A 20,582-nucleotide genomic window follows, 5' to 3' on the forward strand; every position below is an offset into this window, starting at 1 on the left:
AGTATTATCCACAAGAAGGATATCATCAGCGAAAAACATACACCAACGTACATCATCCTGTAAATGTCCGTAAAGCATCCATAACTAAAGCAAAGGGATACGGGCTTAAAGCTGACCCTTGATCAAATCCAACCGAAATAAGAAAATACTTAGTCAAACCTCCTTTTGTTTGAACACAAGTAACAACTATGGTATGCATATCTTTAATGGTTTGAATATAAGTCATCTCAACACCTTTCTATTCTAGAACTCTCCAAGGAACTTCTCTTAGAATCTTATCATAAACTTTTCTAAATCAATAAAAATCATATGTACATCCTCCATACTCTCTCTATATTTCTCCATGAAACCTCTCAATGAATGTATAGCTTCCATAGTAGACTTGCCCAACATAAATACAAACTGATCATGAGAATTCTTTGTATCACTTAACCTATATTCAATTACTCTCCCATAATTTTAATGTATGACACATTAATTTAATTATACTATAATTTGCACACTCTTATGCATCCCTTTTATTCTTAAAAATAAAACCAAAATACTCACGCTTCACTCCTCAAGAACCTTTTTAGTTCTTAAAATAACATTAAAGAGTTTAGTAAGCTAAGAAACTCCCAAGTTTCCTACATATTTCGAAACATCAATTAAGATATCATTAGGTCCTACTGATTTTCCATCTTTCATTTTATTTAAAGCCTCCTCAACACCATTTTTACTAATGTGACAGTGAAAATAAAAATTATTATTATTATTAACAATACTAAGATCAATTATTTTGATCATATTTTCCAAAACTTCATTGAAAGTTTAATCAAAATATCTCAACCACCTATGTTGAATATTTTCTTCTAAAAAAATACTTTTTAATTTTCATTTTTAATACACTTTACTTGAATTAAATTTTTACTTTTCTTTTCTCTTTGTTTTGCTAGTTTATATATATATATATATATATATATATATATATATCACCCTATTAGTATCTATTAGAACAAAATAAATTAATTAAGGAGAATATAATTGATCCAATCAACTCTAAGAGATGTCAACATAGGTGCTTTGGTGGATGTAGGAGATAATTTCTTATGGCCAATTTAAAATATTATATGGTATTGTCAGTTTTTGGGACTTAAAATTTAGATTGAAATCTAGTTCGAATTATGGAACTTAAATATTTTAAAATTTGACCCGGTTTATTTTTTTTAAAAATAAAAACACCTATTAAAGACGGGTATCATCATCAATTAAAAAAAACATCTAGCTCCACAATTATTCGTAATTATATCACTATGAACAATCTTAAAAAAGTTGATAAGGTATATAAATTTGGCAGAGATACGAACTATGAGCATTTTTGGGTCCCCTAACCATTTTTCAATACTCATAACTCAACTTTGGCACTTACAATCCCTAATGAAGCCTTCAAAGATTCTTTTGAAATAATTTTGAGGATTTTTTGCCAAATTTTCTCACATTTTTTTGTCTCAAAGATATGTTAACTACACTGAAGTGTGAAATTATTATAGAAAAATGATAATTTGGTCCATAACCTTGACGATAGGCCTAGAATGACATATCTCCTCTAAAATCACAAACTTTTAATTTTTTCCATATTTTTCAAAAACAATACTTTCAACAACGACAACAATAACAACAAAGCAGGGTCGGCTACATGAATCCTATTTCTCCATTGCGTCATATTTTGTGTCATATTTTCATTTAGTTCTAATAAATTAAGATCAAAGACAATACTTTCAAGCAAACAAATTTTGCCTCTTGAATATAGGGCAACCAATACCACTTGAAAATTCATATGATCAAACATAGATTTTAAAGCAATTTTCATATGTTAAAACACCCAAGTATTTCACTAAACTAAAATTGACTTTGAGATCATTTTAACTCCCTTTGCAACAATTTTGCATGTCAAACAGTGCACTTTGATCATACAAACCTATTGAAACCAAGATGCTTGGCTCAGCTCATTTGGACCTAAATCAAGCTCTCAATAGTATAGATAAAAGTTCTTGAGGCCAGTTAAGTGGTTAATTTCCTCCAAATATTATTTGTTTATAAGTAAAATGAGCATCTGAAAGAGACAGATTATGCAAGCCAAACATCACTCAATTCCAAATTTTATTAAAGCACTGAGATGTCCAAAAAAAAAAATATAGCACAATCAAAAGTATCTACTCAACATGTAATGAAGTATTTGGGATCTTGCAGTAAACAATCAAAAATTCCCTCCCTAGGTTTAAAAATAAATCATATTTTTTACACATTCAAAGGCATAATTTTTGTTAAAGAAAATTGCGATTTTTTGAGAATTCTAAAACTCTATTCATAGTCACCCAACTTCTAGCATACCCATCAAACATTATCCATCACCAACCCAAATATAATGTTCACCTTGCCAACCACCAAAGTTCGAAAACTGCCTCATTGGTTACCCATTTATTAGAAGAATAACTAAGTCAACCATTGTTAAAGTTTCAAAATTATCCATCAACTTCTAAAGACGAAAGTTCAAAAACTATCTTCATACTCTTCTAATATCTCCTCTATCAAGAGAATGACCAAATAAACTACCCTCCATCCCAAAACTCTCGACGAACATTGTTGATTGACATTAAACACTAATCAGTAAATAAAAACTATTAATACCTAAAAATTCATTTAAGTAACACCACGAGGGACATCTTTTACATTTTATATCTATGAAATTGCATTCATACCTTCTCAAAAGTGTGCCCTTTATAATCTTTGACTTATCCTAGTACAATTATTTCAATTGAGCTTGGTTGTATGCCTTTTTTTCCTTCAGAGAATTTTCAAAATAAAAATCTAATGACTTTCTGCTCACAGATTATCCATGTGTGTGCGATTTTCATAAAATATTAATATGAAAATATCTCACATGATAGTCATTAACATTAGGCACACAATGCAAAAAAATTATAAATGGCTTCATGTATCATATAAGCCAAAATGAAAACTAAATATGCGAGAAAAAAAGGGAAAAAAAAGTCATAATAAAAAGATAATAGACATTAAAAAGAGTCGTTATACTTTTAAGATTAAAAAAATGATACCTTCTAATTAATTATAGTAATTGAAAAATGACAACAAGTTGAGCAATCTACTTTTGGTATTCCTTAGAAATACAAATCTTTCACATATAATCCATAAATAATAAAGCAAAATAAAAACTAATAAACTTAAACCACTCACTAAAAGCATAAAAGCATTTACTTAAGAAGCATAAACCATTAAATTGTCAAATAACCTCAAAAGGAATGAGCAACATAGGTGACTCCCAGCCTCTTCCAGCATGTCTGAGCGTTTAGTCATTTTCATTGAAATAAATACACTTGCAAAATTTATTATGAGATCTCCGATGACAATGAATTTTAGAATTTCACTTATATAAGGGCCCGTTTGGCTAGTCGTTCGGAGTGCGGTGCGGCGAGCGGCCGCGAATTTCGGTCCTTTGGGACGGCTGCTGGGCAGCAGCGTCCTGCTGTTTTGATTAAACGCCGACGGCGGATCGAACCCCGCGACCCACGTTCGAGAGTTCGCTTTTTACTAATCTTACCCCTTCGTCGCTCCTTTGCCCTGATGGCCTTTCTCTCTGTTCGATGTTGAATCCCTCGTCGCTCCTCTGTTGTTCGACAACGCCTTCCCTTGTTGCTCCTCTGCTATTCGACAACGCCTTCCCTCGCCGCTCCTCTACTGTTCGGCTACTCCGTCCCTCGTCGCTCCTACCTCTCGAACGCCATCCCAAACCGGGAGATGGGGAGGATGTCGAAGAGGGCTTCAGGCAGAGAGGGGAATAGGAACAAGGAGATAAATTTTATTAATAATTAAAAAATAATTTATACATAATAAAATTAATTAAAATTAGATAAATTATTTTAATAATTAATTAATTAATTAATTATATTTTAAAATTTTAAATTCTAAATAATTTTTAATTTATATAAGCTGGATAGGAAAACATTGTCAAGCCACTTCAAGGATGCCTACTTGGGAGAGCCTTCAAACCTACTCCATAATTTTAATAGTGTTTTTCGTTTTGTTAGCAATGTTGATACTCACTGCTAAGTGAGGTGTATAGTTGAATTTTTTACCGTTCTAAAGTGGATTTTTACTTCTGAAGTATTAAATATATAGCTATGTTTTGTTATAAACAGCATTAATACATAGGGGCGGGATGATTATTTTTCTAGAAACATCTATCAAACAGTTGTTTTAGAACTATAAAAAACAAACAGACAGCCAGCTTTCCCGTAGCAACTTTCTCACAGCAGCTTTTGGGGGCAGCTGTTGCGAACCAGCTTATTGGATAAGCTGCAGCTGCCCAAACAGAACCTAAATCACACATAAAATTATCTTCGGTGGAAATAAAAAAATCTAAAATTTGAGTTAATACATTTAAAAAGAGAGCAATCAGAGCTTGGGTGCCTAGAAATAATGTCTTGTTACCTGTTATCATGCATCAAAAGTTTGAAAATAAAAATATAAAGAAAAGGCCAGCCTTCTATACTCTGACAACAAGTCAAATAATCAAGTAAATTCTTTTTATACGTGGAAGATAGTTAAAGAACTTGGCTTGTCACTCAAGGCCAGTTTTTTAGCTCTAAAACACATGATTAAGACAATTGCTTCAGAATAAAGATATCTAGCTGGTCAAAGAGCTGAGCCAACAATTTACACGTGCCAAATAAAGTCTCTCCCACTCTTTCTTTGGGATGAAGAATTAACATTAGGGAGAAAAAAAGACATATCTTGCCATTAAATCCACAAAAGAGGGACCAGAATTCTGCCCAGCACCAAAAAGATGGTGAAATTACAATAATTTCTCAAAAAAACAAGCTTTCTAGTTAGAAACTACTAGTTCTAAAATGCATTAAGATCGCACCATAGAAAGAAAAAACAGTAAAACCTATGTTTAATAAGAATATAAATTGCTCCAAAATAAAATATCTTCACTGGATTATGAGATTGATGGATCCAGAAACTAACTCATATATTTACAGAAAAACTAAATAATCGTATAAGTTATATGGCTAAGCTTGCATTGCAAACTCATAGCAGCAACATGAAACTATACTTTATAGATCAGAGATTTACAGAACAACTAGAGAATTATATAAGTTATAAATGGCTAAGCTTGCATTGCAGATGCAACACAAAAACATAAGACTAATTTATGGATGAAATGTGGTTATCGCCAAGATTTCATCTTCTAATAATCAAGTGCATTCAGTTACCTAGTTCCCTTCTTTGGAACAGATACCCCATCTTTGGAATTTCCACCTGCGATTGGCGAATGAATAAAAGGGCCATCTTTTTACTAAGTTGATCTTAAAATATAAAATCATGCATGCATCCAGTGTTTGAAAAATAAACGGTATGAAAAAAGAAAGGTAAAATTAAAACTCTCCAAGACTAACCTTCGGAATCAGTCTTCAATTTTTCGCTCGGATTAATAGTCCCTCCTCTAACAAAAGCTTTTGATCCAGGCGTGTCACTCCCCTGGAAGGACTCTACAAACTCTGCATATAAGCGAGCAGTCTCATCTTCCGCTCTCTTCAAGTTTCAAATCATCATGAACGAGTAAGTTAACTAATGAAACAGCAGAACCCATTTTCCAAAACCTAGAAAAACTTAATTAAAAGACTGGAGGATAAATGAGAAAACTTTACCTTCTTTTTGGCTTCTTCCTCTTCACGGTGCTTCTGGAACGGAGTCTTCTTTCGAGTAATGGAAAAGGAGTTCATCTCTAACGAAATATAACAAATCCATGAAATAAAATAATTGCGAAATAGAGCACAAATAAAATCTAATCAGTGAATATCGACCATTAGAAACTATTTCCGAGTGCAACAAAATTAGGTCAGTAACGATAAGGAGGGTTTCAGTACAGATCCAATCGAAAGATGAGGCCCTGCAACCGGAAGATAGCTAAAGGTAACAAACATACCTCTTCGAAGGGTGAAGGAAGAACTAGGGTAGTTGAATTCGAAAGCGGAGCACCACCGGGGTCCGGCGATGACGGTGGAGATCGCAGAAAACAAGCAGCCGATCAAGGCGGCGAAGTGCTATGGAAATCCAGTCATATGCCTGGCTCGACTGCGTTGGCCTTCTAGGTTATGGTTTGGGTAATCAAGAATCTCTTTGTAAGGCCGTAAATAAATCGATGTGCTTGATGAATAATTTTGAATTTGGCTTAATTATTATTTGATTACATTTGTTCAATTTAATTAATAAATAAATTTGTTTTTTTTTATTTGAAGTTTAAATTAAAAAAATTTTAACATGATTTAACCCATTTATTAATATTCACCAACAATTTTATTTATTATTCCACAAATATTTTATTAAATTTTTTATGATTTTATTATATACCATCTAAATAAAAATTATTTAATTAGAATTTATTTAATTTTTAAATTTATATTATAACTTAATATCAACATGCATTTAAAATTTATGTTATTTTTTTAATGAACTGATTTGTTAATTTTTATTTTTGTTATTTGATTGTAAGAAAACTTATTTATAACTTACATATTGTTTTAGGAGAACCTAATTCTTCTATTTTTTTCTGACACATACATTTTAATATTGTAATAATATCGAAATATTTCGTATTGCACTAATGATATCACAAATTTAATTTTAAAAATGTGAAGTACTTTTCATATATATACTGAAATGTATGAAAAAATTAAAGTTTAGGTGTTAGATACTACTTTTAAACTTATTTAATTGTTCATGCATTTAAATTTAAAAAATAAATTGTGGAGATTGTAAAGATTTTAAGGTCATTTCAAGTAAAAATTCGAAGTATCAAACATCGATTATTAATTTTAAATTTTAAGATTAAAGATTGGAAGATTAAAAATACTAGAAAATATCAATATAAAACTGGTTGAGAATGTTTATGAAGAAGCTATGAATATGTGGGATAAATTAATGGGTACTATTAAGTTACAAAAAAGGTGTTTGGGGAATCCAAAAAAAAAACTCGTATGAATAAAAATAATTGACGGAGGAATAATAATATGTAAGAAAAGATAAAAAAAAATAAAAAATTGTATTATAAAAATTAGTTTAGATGTAAATGTTCAGAAAGCGAGTCTAAGAGAATAGTTTATGATGTTAAGGACTTTGCTTTTAATGATCTTTATAATAAATTATATATTCAAAATGGTGAACTATATATAACTAAATTTGTTTGGTGACTATTATTAAATTGATGAATATCATATATTATTATATTAAGATAATTATTTATTTATATATTGATTTATTTTAAAATAATAAGCTTGAATGAGTAAGCATATAAAATTGTAGTATTCATGTCACATACAAAATGTATAATTTTATTTGATTTTGTATGCATGTGAGTTCATAGTTGAATCCAATTAGCGCAACATCACTTAATTCTGAAATTGTTAAGACGCTCAAATATCCATAAAACGCAGTCTAATCGAGAGATGCTCTCTAAGTCATATGATCAAAATGGTTCATATTGTTGCATTAATTGCACCCAGAAGAAGCTGGTCTGCTGTTGTTCATCATTATCTGCCGCCCACTTTTTGAAATGAAACTGCTTGTGCATCCATGCTAAAATTTGAGAGATTTTGTAACCCTTTCCCGACTGTGGGACAATGCGTCTCTGTAATCATCAACTTATAATTGATTTCTACAACTGAACTAGATCCTTTTATTTTTATCTTTACAGATTTTTTGCGTAAAAACTTCTATTGTCTCTATTGGTTGTTTTATTTTATTCAAGTATGTGGTGAATCTTCCTGTAACACAAAAATGATAATCTATTATTCTGCCGCCGAGAATCATCTAGCACGCATCATATATATTGTTGTGTTACCAATCTAATTAGTCTCCAATCAATATCATCTTTTTTATGAATAAAAAATTGAGCTTCTATGAAAAGAAAAAATTTTAGATCTTCTTACAAAATTGCTAGAGATATCGAAGTTAACTAAAAGATTGTAAGATCACTTGTTCAATTTAATTTTTAATTTTCAATTTCGAAGGCTAGAACTTACAATTGGTTGCCATATTAAAAATGTTATATTTGATTGTTATGTTAGAAGGATATTAATGCATTGGATTTGAAAGCATCTTTTTGTTTGTAACTAAAGCCGACAGTCCATAACATTTTATCTATTACAAAGATTACTTAATCATATGTTGATGGATATATTAAGGGCAAAAATAAAGAAAACATGAAGGTAAGATTGGACTCAAATGAATACTTGTGTCACCTTAAACTCTGATGTGAGCAGCTTGGATTAGATAGTAGCCAATAACAAAACATACAATTACTCCATCTCAAATGGTGTAGAAACACAGCTAGAATATGCATGGAAAGGTAGCCTGTTGATTCTTCGCAGGAATTTGTTGAGAGAAAATATTAAATTTATATGATCATATATAAAATAAAGGCCAGAATTTTGGGTCACTGATGTACATACCAACCAATTATTATGTATTTACATATTTACCACCTGAACCTTGAATTTTACATTTATCCTACTTAACTTTTTTACATCACATTAAAAATACTAAAATTAAAAAAGTGAGATGCACATTTTCATGCATATGTGGTGACATATATATATATTTATATATATATATAATATACATATAAATTTAAGTTTTGGTGATAGATTGTTTAAGGCACTCACAAACTTTTTTGTTATTTTATTTTGTACGAATCATAAAATTTTTATAGATTTTTCATACTGATAGATTTGGCTTTAAGAAAGTGAATCTTTAGTTAAGTAATTATGTTAAGAGGTATGTTGCATGATACATAAAAAACATAACAATTCAATGGCATGCATGTGAATCTCCTTATTATTATTTAAAAAAACTTAAAATTGTTCATCAACATTTATACTTATCAGAAGCTCGACATTCATTTAGGCTATGTTTGGCACAGCTGCAGCTACCCAATTTTTCAGCTACAACTGCGCTAACCCAAAAAGCTGTTGTGGGGAAACAACTGCAAGGAAGCTGGTTGTCTGTTTGATGCAGCTGCGTGAAAACAACTGCAGAACAGCTGTTTCTGGAAAAATGATCATTGTCCTTGTTTGGTAAAGTCGTTTAAAAAAAACTATAACAGTGAAATTTTTGTAACTCCATGCGTGAAAACAACAAGTTGTTTCTGCGGCCTCCCACCGCACCGCCTAGAAAAACAGCGCCAAACGCACCCTTAGGATCATTTTTTTTGTGTTGTACGGTCCCAGGCCGCGAAGTTTTGATTTGTTTTTTTTTTTTTTTTTTTTTTTTTTTTTTTTTTTTTTTTTTGTTTGAAAGCAGCGGCGGCGGGCTGGCATTGATAAATTCGACGGAAAGTGGGGTTGCGGGGTATACCCGCGACCTGTGGCCTCGACAAAATAATATCGGCTTTGCCCTCGATTCATATGCCCTAGTGTCTCGCGAAGTTGACCCCGAGCTCCATCGACTCGTCTGCCCTAGCGGCCAACTTCATCTTCGTTCAATCAAACATGTATCAAGAACAATTCACATCCACGCTCTCATGATCCCTACAATAAGCAGCAAGGGAGAACCACAAACTTCACTTTTCTTCCATTCAAACAACAACGTCACATATCCAATATACAATGTGTCCAAGTACATAACTAATAAACTCGGATTGCTATTTATAGGATGGCAAACTTAATAATCAGAATTATCAAGGCAGGGAAGCTCATCATGGCAACATAATAAACTGAACAGCAGTATAAAAATATGATCATAAATAGTTTTATGTTTTTATCGCAAGGCGAGTTTTTTGAGGTGCTGGAACATGCGTTGTTTAATCCATTGTCGATCGTAGGGAAGAAAAGCATGAATCGAATGATCGTAGCTGCGATCGGACGAAGAAGAAGCATCAGTTTGTAACAAAACAAAGGGTAAGAATGATTCTGGTTCTTGATGTAATTAAATACACAACACTTACACCAAGGCACTGAGATCAGTGAAACCATCAATGAAGTTATATAGATCAGCAATATCATAGGTGATGTTTAGGATGGTTGGATTGATTTCCTTCAGTTTTCTCTCATAAAGTCCGCAAATGCCTGTAAATGATAGATGCAATGTCTTCAGAATGTAACATAAATAATATTTATATTACTGCTTACAGTAATATTTATAAAAATTGCAATACCAAAAAAAACCCAAGGTATTAAACTTAGAGGAGGCGTGAAATCCCTGGAATAGGATTTCAGCCACCTGGAGAAGAAAACCTCTCAACGAGACATCAGGTAAAAGCCCTATTTCATTTCCTTGGTTTTTTACATAGAGAGCATTATATATTAGGGCAGACAAAGTTCTGGAATAGCTAAAATAGAATTGGTTGAGGTATATGCGTTTACTCGCTTGAGGACCCCTACTATGAAATGATTTGTGATGGTGGTGGTTGATTCCTGCTAATACCCGTCTGCAAACTAATGGTTTGAGGAAGAACGGTAAGCTTGATACGAAGTTCGTGAAATTTTCTATTTGGAATTGATTTTGTAAGAATGTCGGCTGGTTGATCCTGAGTTCGTATATGCTCTATTTGGACATGGTTGGAGTTGATGTGGTCACGGATGAAGGGATAGTCAATCTCAATATATTTCGTCCTAACATGAAAGATGGGATTGTTAGCTAGCAATAGCCGAAATGTTATCACATTGCTGGAGATCAATCTCAAATTCATGAAGAAGTCTGCAAAGCAATAGAATGTCTATGGTAGCAGTAGCTAATGCCCGGTATTGAGCCTCTGTCAACGACCTAGCCATTGTGAATTGTTTCTTCGCCATCCAGAAAATGAGTGTATAACCGAGAAAAGAGCACACCCCCGTTTTGAATTTACTGTCAGTTTGGTCTGAAGCCCAATCGGCATCAACATATGAGTAGAGATGGAGATTTCATCGTTGAAATTCCATACTGAAATGGCCAGTTTCTTTTAAGTATCGAGGAGATGGGTTAGGTGTTTGTAGTGAGTTGTGGTTGGAGAATGCATATGTTGGCACAACCAATTGACTGCGTAGGCAATGTCCGGTCAAGTAACCGTGAGGTATTGAAGCATGCCCGTCAATTGGCGATAAAGAGTGGAATTGTGAAAAAGGGTGCTCGAGGTAAAGGAGGCCGGTTGACGAGCCGGTATGGGTGTGCTGATAGGAGCGAACTCTTCCATTCCTGCGGTGACAGGAGCTGTAGGTGTGTATTCCAGGTTGGTTCTATGCCAACAAGCAGATGTTGAGTGTCCTATTTTCTTGCATATTTGGCATATGATAGATGACCAATTGGGTTGTCTACCCCCGCAAGATTCTTTTGGAAAGCCTCCACGTTGGTTTCTACCTCTTACCCTATAGGTTTTTTTTGCCAGTCCACAAGAGGCCATGAGGGCCATTTGAGATTGAACGGATATGGTACTCTTGGCATTCCTAGTTTGGATATTAATCTCCTCACCACATAGTAAGGAGAAGAGGTGTTCAAGCGCAATAGGCTGCAGTATGGTTTGAATGGAGGTCTTGAAGGCATTATATGATGGGGGAAGCCCATTGAGCATATATAGAATGATCTTCTTGATCAAGTGTGGATCCGGCTGCTTGTATTTGATCAACCAAGTTGCTAATTGTGGATAGGTATTGTTGCATGGTGTTCTCCTTCATTGAGATGTGATGTAGTTTATTCTTCAATTGGATTACACGGGATCTGTTGGTGGGTTTTAGTCTGCGCTCTAGAGTGCTCTGGATGATTGTGGTGGAGTGTAGATGTAGGATATGGGGACACACCATGAAAGATATCATTGAGTAGAGAGAGGCTGCCAGATTTTGATCAATAAGGTTCCATATTTGAAATTGTGGGTTCTCAAAGCTAGTATTAGCGTCGTCAATGTACTGTGGAGGACAAGCGCAGCTACCATCTAGGAATCCTGCGAACCCATTCGCCAAGAAGGTTTTCAGAACCTGAGCTTGCCAGGTATGATAATTTTCGGTGGTGAACTGGTGTTGAGTAAGGTGTTTGAGGTGGGAGATCAGAAATTTTAAGGAAGGGGGGAAGTTGGTGGTTGGTATAATGAGTAGAGAAGATTGGGATTCAGTAATAGTAGATTCATCATTTGGGAGAGAAGAGAGAAGATGTTCTTAGGTTCAATGTAAATACTCGATGAAGAAGATGAGATTAGGTACCGTGATATGAAGGAAGAGATCCGTTATCCAGGTGTGCTCTGATACCTAAAAGAGGTGCAAAATCCTTGGAATAGGATTTCAGCCACATGGATAAGAAAACCTCTCAACGAACATCAGGTAAAAGCCCTATTTCATTCCCTAGGCCTTTTACATAGAAAGCATTATATATTAGCATAAAGAAAGTTCTGGAATAGCTAAAACAGAATTGGTTGAGATATATGCATATCCTTGGGGACCACCATTATGAAATGATTTGTGATGGTGGTGGCTGATTCCTGCTAATAAAACTCATGCTATCTTTCCAAACACATCATCATCATTGACCTTATTGCGGCTATTTGGAGACAAACGCCTAAATCCTAATTTCATTTGATCATATAAAGTGCAACCTAAGCTGCTATTTTATTTCATTTTCGCAAATCCAATTGAACAATACCATGTTAACGAAGGTAAACCGCTTCTACCTCCTACACCTCTAACACTAATTTTATCTACTAGCCTAAAATATGCAAAAGATCCATTAATAAAAGAAAACTAATTTAAGTTTATAAATTAGCGTTTCAAAAATAGTTTTAGTTTAATGGGTAAATTCAATCATTTTATTGCACTAATATCAAAGCATGAAAAAGTTCAAAATGCATGAACCAAAAATTTAAAAGCACACCATACAACAGATTCCCATTGATTAAGGCAGTTGTTCCTTCAAAATTTTTTATTAAAAAAGTTAAAACAAAATAATAATCAATGATATTTTTTGTTAGAGGAATCTTTTTAGTTTAAACAGCCCAACATCACATTTTTTAGCAAGGCCAGCCAAAAGTATCACCTGCAACAGAAAATTTGTTTAGCAGACAGAAAAATTAGTATCAAAAAATAAAAAATGAACCGTTTATATATAAGTTTAAATAAAAAACATGTAATTTACATAGGTTTTGAACTAAAATACGGATCAGACTTCCCTGCCAACAGCTGGCCTCAACCTTCATAGCATCATGAAACAGAAGCAAGGAAGAACAGATAAATCATGTATGGCTATTTCTTTACTGTCGAGGTAGACATAGCAAGTAATAAATAACAAGGTTTTATAAAAACTTTCCCTTCCTAGGAAAGAATCAAATGTAAGTTCAAAAAACTTTGTTTAAAGAGATCGAGAGGCAAAATAAACACCTTGTCACTTGTTCTATAGGTTCTTCCGTTAGAAATACAGTATATATGACCAGAGCACTTGCTTTACCAAAACTTAAATTTCTACACTATTTTAATTGCAACAGCACCTCAACTGCAACCATAAAGGTACTTTTACCAGATTTCTTTCCTGTACTCATGGTTTAATCTAAATTGATTGAGCTTGAATTTGTTCAATGTTATTTTCAAATTTTTATGACATCTTAAATCAAATGCTGCCATCAACCCTAGACGAGTTTGTTGAAACTACAGATTTCTTAAGATCACCTAATGTTGGGCTTCGTATAAACAGTCCAGAAAGACTTAACAAATCATAGTATGCACATTTCTTTCAGAAAGCAGACGTTACTAAAATATTCCAAAGCAATATATTATATTCAGCAGGCCACCATGATCAATGTATTAAGACATTAAAATCCATAATAACAGTAGAGTGGACTATATAGAAAAGTGAATTCATCATAACTATATTAGCGTTGTCCAAACTATTTGTAATTAGCATTATTAATTCAAATTTTCCATTTTTTCCCTATGAGTGTTGTTGGGGGTGTTGAACAAATTCTTCTTTTAGCACAAAATATTTTAAACAAGTTCTATCCATGTAACTTTATATCTAAAGAATTTTCTTTCTAAGCTTTTGACACTAATTTGATCAACTCATCTAACCAGAGCATTTTTCAACTTCCATTATATATGTCCAAAGAACTTAAGTATATCTTCAATGGCACTATTTACAATAACGTCACTCCAAAACTTTTCTAATATAGTAATTCGTTAATTTATCATCTCTAGTTTTGGCACACTCAACTTAGATACCGTTACATTTTGAGCATCAAACATTTGAATCCAGAAAATATTATTGGCCTAATTATGATTATATATAATTTACCTTTAAGCCTGTAATCAGGAAAAACTCCCAAGACACATTTCGATTTTAACTATCCAACCATAACTCTAAAATTTATATCATATATCTATCTTTTTTGTTACAAAAGAACAAAGATACATAAACCTATCACGCAATCACATCTAGATATTACCTTCTATTCTAATACAAATGAATGTTAATCATTATTATCATATATTCTACAATTATACATCATATACTAAACAGTTGTGTAACTAATTTCAAAGCACCTATCATCTAAACATTTCTTCCAGTGTTCTAATTTTCACCTATTTCACTACATGTCATACTAATTAGAACTATATTAATAGCAATATGCATGCATCAAAGCATTTTTCTTTAAATATACCTTATAAGCATGTCCATAGAGAAAGTACATTCATATTACAAAAAATCAAAGATATACATGAGCATCCATCACAGCTATAGATTGTCATCCTTATGAATATTAAACATTAAAAAATTGAAAACTGATAGGCCTAATGCCAATCTATATATATATATATATATATAGAGAGAGAGAGAGAGAGAGAGAGAGAGAGAATCGATATTTAGTAGGGGCCCAAATATTTATTTCACATGCGCTTTTTCGAGCCCTCTCCATGTAGCCTAAAATTCCAGAGCCCCCGCGCCGCGGTGGGATCAAACCTTTGACCTGAGGGGACTTACAGTGACCTCGCCACCAACAGGCCAAGGCTTACGGCGCACACACACACACACACAATATATATATATAATTCAAAATATGAAAATAAATTAGATTTTAATTTAATTTCACTTTTAGATAAAATTCTAAAAATGAAAATGAATATTTAAAACACTAAATTTATTAAAAATAAATAAACTTAATCTTATTAATTGAACATTAACAAAATAAAAAATCATTTTTTTATGATGTATTTTCCTATTTTTATGTATTCATTTCTTTCCAACAACAAATAAAAATATAGCATAATGCATAATGCTACCCCGATAAGGGGTAGCATGCACACTTCTTCATGATACAAAACTTGACTTCTCTACATTTATGTATTCATTTTTTTCATATAACAATTAAAAGAATTACCCGTCATATTAGGCTCTCAATATTAAGGACCTTAGAATTTGATGAGGGAGAAGAAGAAACTAGAAGAATGTGCTTGCATAACTTGGATAAGGGAGCAATCAGTTAGCCATAATTATTTCTATCATTAATCAATAATAATCATAATAAATCAACAATCCAAATATTTATTATGAATCCCTTTTCATAGAAGTAGGGTAAAAGGATAATGCCTCAATTTGAAAAAATAATCCTATTAAAAACCAGGTCAAATCATATTCTAGTAGTTTAAATTCAAATTTGAAATCATCCAAAAAAAGATAATTGAGATAATAAAAATAATAAGAAGAAGAAGAAAAATTCAGCCATAAATAAAAATTGGCCTAAAAAGGTATGAAAACTTGTTAGGTTCAACTCATTTCTAAAATGATTTAATTCCTTGTGATTGGCCTACAAAAATCCTGATTTTTTTATACTATACTTATTAATTTACATTTTAAGAATTCACCAGGTCAACAAAGAACTCTTCTCCTGATGAATGTGGTAGAAATCATTGAGGAGAAAGTGGCATCTGTTAACATTCGACAATATAAAACATCAATGTAACATAGGGAATAATATGTGGAGGAAATCGAAAGAGCATATATTTTGAGTATTAGGTGTTTGGTTGCTTCACACTTCATAAACCTATAAGATCTCTGTAGTGTGAGCTAATAATAGATTAGGTGATGAAAGCGGCAATGAACACATAATTTCAGTTTCTCATATTAAAAAAACTTTAGCAAAATATGATCATCCAAATTAGAAATATCTTCCTAGGGCATTGGTAAAATTGGAGCAAAAATCTCAATGAGAAATTAGAGAAAAGAAATTGTGAAATATAATCATCCGAAATAGTAACATGTTTCTATTGCAGTGTGCCAGAATTGGAGTAAGAATCTTAATAAGAAGTTGGAGAAAATCAATTGTGAACTTAAGTACATTTAAGATATCACAATGCAAGAAACAATAAAAACGCTCGCACTCAATGAAGATCTCAGGCTTAGGCACAAAATTCGACATTAAGTCTATTTTAGCCTCCAATACTATCTTATAATCAGCCTTAGAAAACATAATAAACTTATGTGTTGATAATTCATAATTGACCAAATCATGATTAAAAAAAAAGAGTGTCATTAAAAGCATCTTCATTCATCATAAAGGTCACTAACAACCTTAGGCAAGGTATGAAGTTGAGCTGCCACATCAGATTAAAAATTAGATTGACCACCTTAACATCAATCTCAAAAGATCAATATGTAGCCTTGACTTTGGCTTGCACTAATGCCCAAGGTCCTATAGAATATACTTGTTAATAGAATTCTTCTTTAAACCGATTAAGGGTTGTCAAAATTTATCCATTCGAGTTAAAATGCTGTGCAATCTTTGTTGAAACTATTGATAAGCTGATAAATTATAATACTATTAACGAAAGATAATGGAACATATTACTAACTTATGTATTTAGACTGAAGGTCATAGTTCCCATTATTTTCATAAGAAGAATAATGGTCATTTAAATGAATACCAAAATTGATTGTGCAATCTGTGAAAAAATAATCATGCACGTATGTGATCCTTATAATGATCAAAACTGTCAATGATTGAGATAACTCCTTGAGTTGTAGCATATATGTTTGGAGTTATCATTAAATCCATAATAAGCTATGAAAAAGATTTGCAATAAAAAATTTTGCACAAAATGAGAATGGTTTGCCTTTGGTTAATTGCATTGAAACATTAGTAAGCTACATAACTTGGAAAGGAATTTCTTTTGATTCTATACTAAAGGTGAAAGCAAGATCAACAGCTCATCGCCACTGAAATCTCACGAATAGAAGAATATGAAGATCAAAGTAGTCCACAAAATAACATTGGAATGTCTTGAATATGGGTATGAATATTTGAGACGGTGGGAAAGAAACAGTGAGGATCTCAAGGTGGCGGCCAAAGCAAAAAAAATAATCAAGATTGCTCTCAAAAAAGTAGCATGTGTTTGCAAGGACTACAACAATTGTCCTATGGCATGTGGCATTCCAGCTATGCTATGTTGTGTACAATGTATCAAGATGGAAGAGATTGTGGCACATTGTGAGTGCAATACAAGATATCAAGGCATGCCAGAAGTAAGACTGATGCCAGGATATGCAGGTGGTTCACATATGTGCAAGATAAACTCACACACAACAAAATTTGTGGCTTGCATGTGTGGGTTTGAACTAGAAGAACCAATAGGTCAGTACAATGTGAAACAAGCATATGCACGAAGCAACAAAGTCGCCTGAAGTAAGATGCAGGCGAGCAAAAAGTGTCAAAGAAGTGGGATTAAGTTTCGCTAGTAGTTGATATGGTGAGGACAAATGAAATCATAAGCATGAAGGCCTTAGAGAAAATTGGGCACAGGTTTAAGGCTAAAATAGAGCTTCATAAGTGAGGCTTAAATCAAGGCTCTAATGATAAAATATGATAGAGAAAGAAGAAGAAACTCCACTAACAAATTTTGGAGTGATCTATTTATACAACAAAAATCTAAGTGGTACTCAATTTACCACAAATAATTTCATTCACTCAATTAATAATACTCAATAAACTAAATGTTCTGCATGGATCCCTACCAAATTTTTAAATATAATCATATCTAAAACCAAGGAAAATCTTATCATAGTAAATTAAATTAAATTAAAACCATCCAAAATAAAATGATTGAGCCAGATGAAAAAAATCAAATTAAAAATAAAGGAATTGTATGATAAAAGAAGATAGTCTTGAAAAGGCTTGAAAATTGGTCTGCTTCAATTCCTTTAAAGCCCAAATTGACTCCTTTTGATTTGCCTATAATCTTAACCCCTTTTTTTAAACTGCAGTACTGATTTGTACAACATCACGCTTAGATCTCAAAAAGCTACAATAATTGAAAGTCCAAAAGAATTGAGGAAACAACAAATGTTCTAAAAGCAGAGCAAGGCTTACTCATTGACCCTTCTTTCAATCTAATTCAAAAGATTCCTATCATGGCCTTAAAAAACAATTTTATACCATCGATCATCGAAAAAAGCATCACTCCATTATTTCTCTCAAAAAATTTTTAAAATTTTGAAACTATCTAAATCCATTAACATCTCACACAGAGAACTTGAATATTACTTTGCATTTAGTGATTTTATTTTATTTTAGTTGTTAGTATGCAAATAATTTATTTGACTTTCATAACTTTGAGTTCTAATTTTAGTTGTTTAAATCATATCTATGACGATCATTATGAGAATGAGTTGTGCTCTCTAAAATTTCTTTTATCAAACCCTCTCCTATTCGGATCAATTCTTTTGTTGGTTACATAAGAATTCAGCTATTGGTTCATTATTGGTTGAACATCGGTTGTCTGTTCAGCAAATTTGGCCTTTAGTTGGTATTTATTCAAGTTGTTCTTTGTTTCTTAAATGAGCCTTAACCATGTTTGTCCTTGTTTGATGTGTACTCCAACAGAAGAAGCAAATTTTGTGGTTGTGTGACTTGTGATCATTTGTGTCACTACTTTGCTTTATTCATGATCGATCTGTTGCATGTATTACTATGATTTTTTTTAAGGGATGGGGAACCTTATCCATGTGAACTATCTGTTGCACAAACAGTTGAGACTTTTTAGGAGGGTTTCTTATACCATGGTTGTAAATTTAATTCAAATTATTGTTATTTGGAGAAAGATTCTTTAATCACTAAAAAAGAAAGAAAGGCATAAGGCAAAAAGAATTAATTTCAATAATAGTTTTTTTAATATAATGATTTTCCTTTCTAAATAAGTGCCATTTAGATGATAATCATTTTAGTTCAGAGCAAATAATGACAACCAAAATTTAGAAAATATCATCTCTTTGTGTGTGAAGGAGGCTTGAATCAATACTTCAATGATTTATTTCCTTAAACTCTATTTTTTTTTTTACATTTTAGCTATTAGTTTGATTGATTGACCGGATGTAGTCAAAGCTTGTATAATTTGAATTGTTGAGTGATGTAATTTCAGATGATGTACTTTTTTAAGTATAAATGTATTTACTAAATTTTTATTTGGGATCATTTAAAATATCGTTTGAGATAAATTTTATGAATTTCTTATCATCAAAAGAGATGATTTTTGGTTTAAATCAAAGGTCTAAGAACAGCAAATTTAACCTTTTGATTACATTTTCTTAAATTGTATCTACACTTTTTTTATTAGAAAATCCTAACCCTAAAACAACCTGCATCAAATTTAGTATCAAGGTATTAATGTTGTATCATTAAGTCACCAAAAGTAAGACATAATAACTAGGTTTATCCACAAAATAATAGCATGATACAATTTAAACATATTGGATAAGCTACAACTCTAGAAAGATGTGACTATTATGAGGTTCATAATCATATTCCTATATTAGATAGGAAATATGATTTTAGAGAATTTTCAAGTTGGATACAACAACAACAATAAGCCTTTATCCCACCAAGTAGGGTCGGCTCAAGTAGGACATATAATTTAAAATATTTCTTTAAAATATATACATGTCCAGCTTCCAACAAAAATTGAAATTCCTAAACCAAAACTAATGCAATATAATCAATCATATTGATTGCTTAATCTACATGGGTTTGCATAAAAAATAAATTTAAAAAGTAATATGTCAATCAATGAATATAGACAACCAATTGTACATTTTAAACAATGTGAATGCATACTTTTTAAATTTTTTGCAAGGTTTCAATGTCATGTAACCAAGTATCATGGATCACTAGGCATCATGTTATAATTGTCTATTACATTACAGGTCCAAGACGAATTAATGGATGAATTGAGCTATAATTCATCAAAAATAACACATAAGGCTTCATAAATGTTTTATATATTTTTTGTAAATATTATAATTATCATGTTGTTGTCAGGACTAATGCATGCATAGTTATTCCAAGGAAAAGTTCAGTAACCTCACATTTATAAAGTTTACTAAATGCATTCTGACAAAATAATCGTGTAAAGCCAAATTTAACCTGATTAAGGAACTAGAAGTTCATGAATATTCTTTTGATATATTAGACGCTGAAAAAAAAATTTGGTTCCAATATGATCTCGCATCTACTCTTGCTAAATCTAAAGCTACGCCTATATTAGGAATGTGTTATATTTCTCTCTCTCCCTCCCTCCTCTCTTTCC

General features: G+C 32.1%; 2 protein-coding genes across 3 annotated transcripts in view; both read right to left on the bottom strand.

Moving 5' to 3' along the window:
- LOC110017946 (protein RRC1-like) overlaps positions 1-6,185 on the bottom strand; it is a 48,087-nt gene extending 41,902 nt beyond the window's left edge. Inside the window, 4 exon segments of the mRNA XM_020715117.1 lie at positions 5,277-5,322; positions 5,460-5,595; positions 5,712-5,788; positions 5,990-6,185. Coding sequence (XP_020570776.1) covers positions 5,277-5,322; positions 5,460-5,595; positions 5,712-5,786 — 257 coding nt within the window. The 5' untranslated portion in view covers positions 5,787-5,788; positions 5,990-6,185.
- A 3,422-nt stretch (positions 6,186-9,607) lies between these two features.
- LOC110020965 (enhancer of rudimentary homolog) overlaps positions 9,608-20,582 on the bottom strand; it is a 19,177-nt gene continuing 8,202 nt past the window's right edge. For both annotated transcript variants that reach the window (XM_020719274.1, XM_020719281.1), the window contains exons 3-4: positions 10,007-10,127; positions 9,608-9,913 (exon numbers count right to left, since the gene is read on the bottom strand). In XM_020719274.1, the coding sequence (XP_020574933.1) occupies positions 9,820-9,913; positions 10,007-10,127 (215 nt within the window). In that variant the 3' untranslated portion in view covers positions 9,608-9,819. The remainder of the gene's footprint in view (positions 9,914-10,006; positions 10,128-20,582) is intronic.

The sequence above is a fragment of the Phalaenopsis equestris genome, unplaced genomic scaffold (genome assembly GCF_001263595.1).
Source record: "Phalaenopsis equestris unplaced genomic scaffold, ASM126359v1 Scaffold000002, whole genome shotgun sequence".
In the NCBI taxonomy this organism is placed as follows: Eukaryota; Viridiplantae; Streptophyta; class Magnoliopsida; order Asparagales; family Orchidaceae; genus Phalaenopsis; species Phalaenopsis equestris.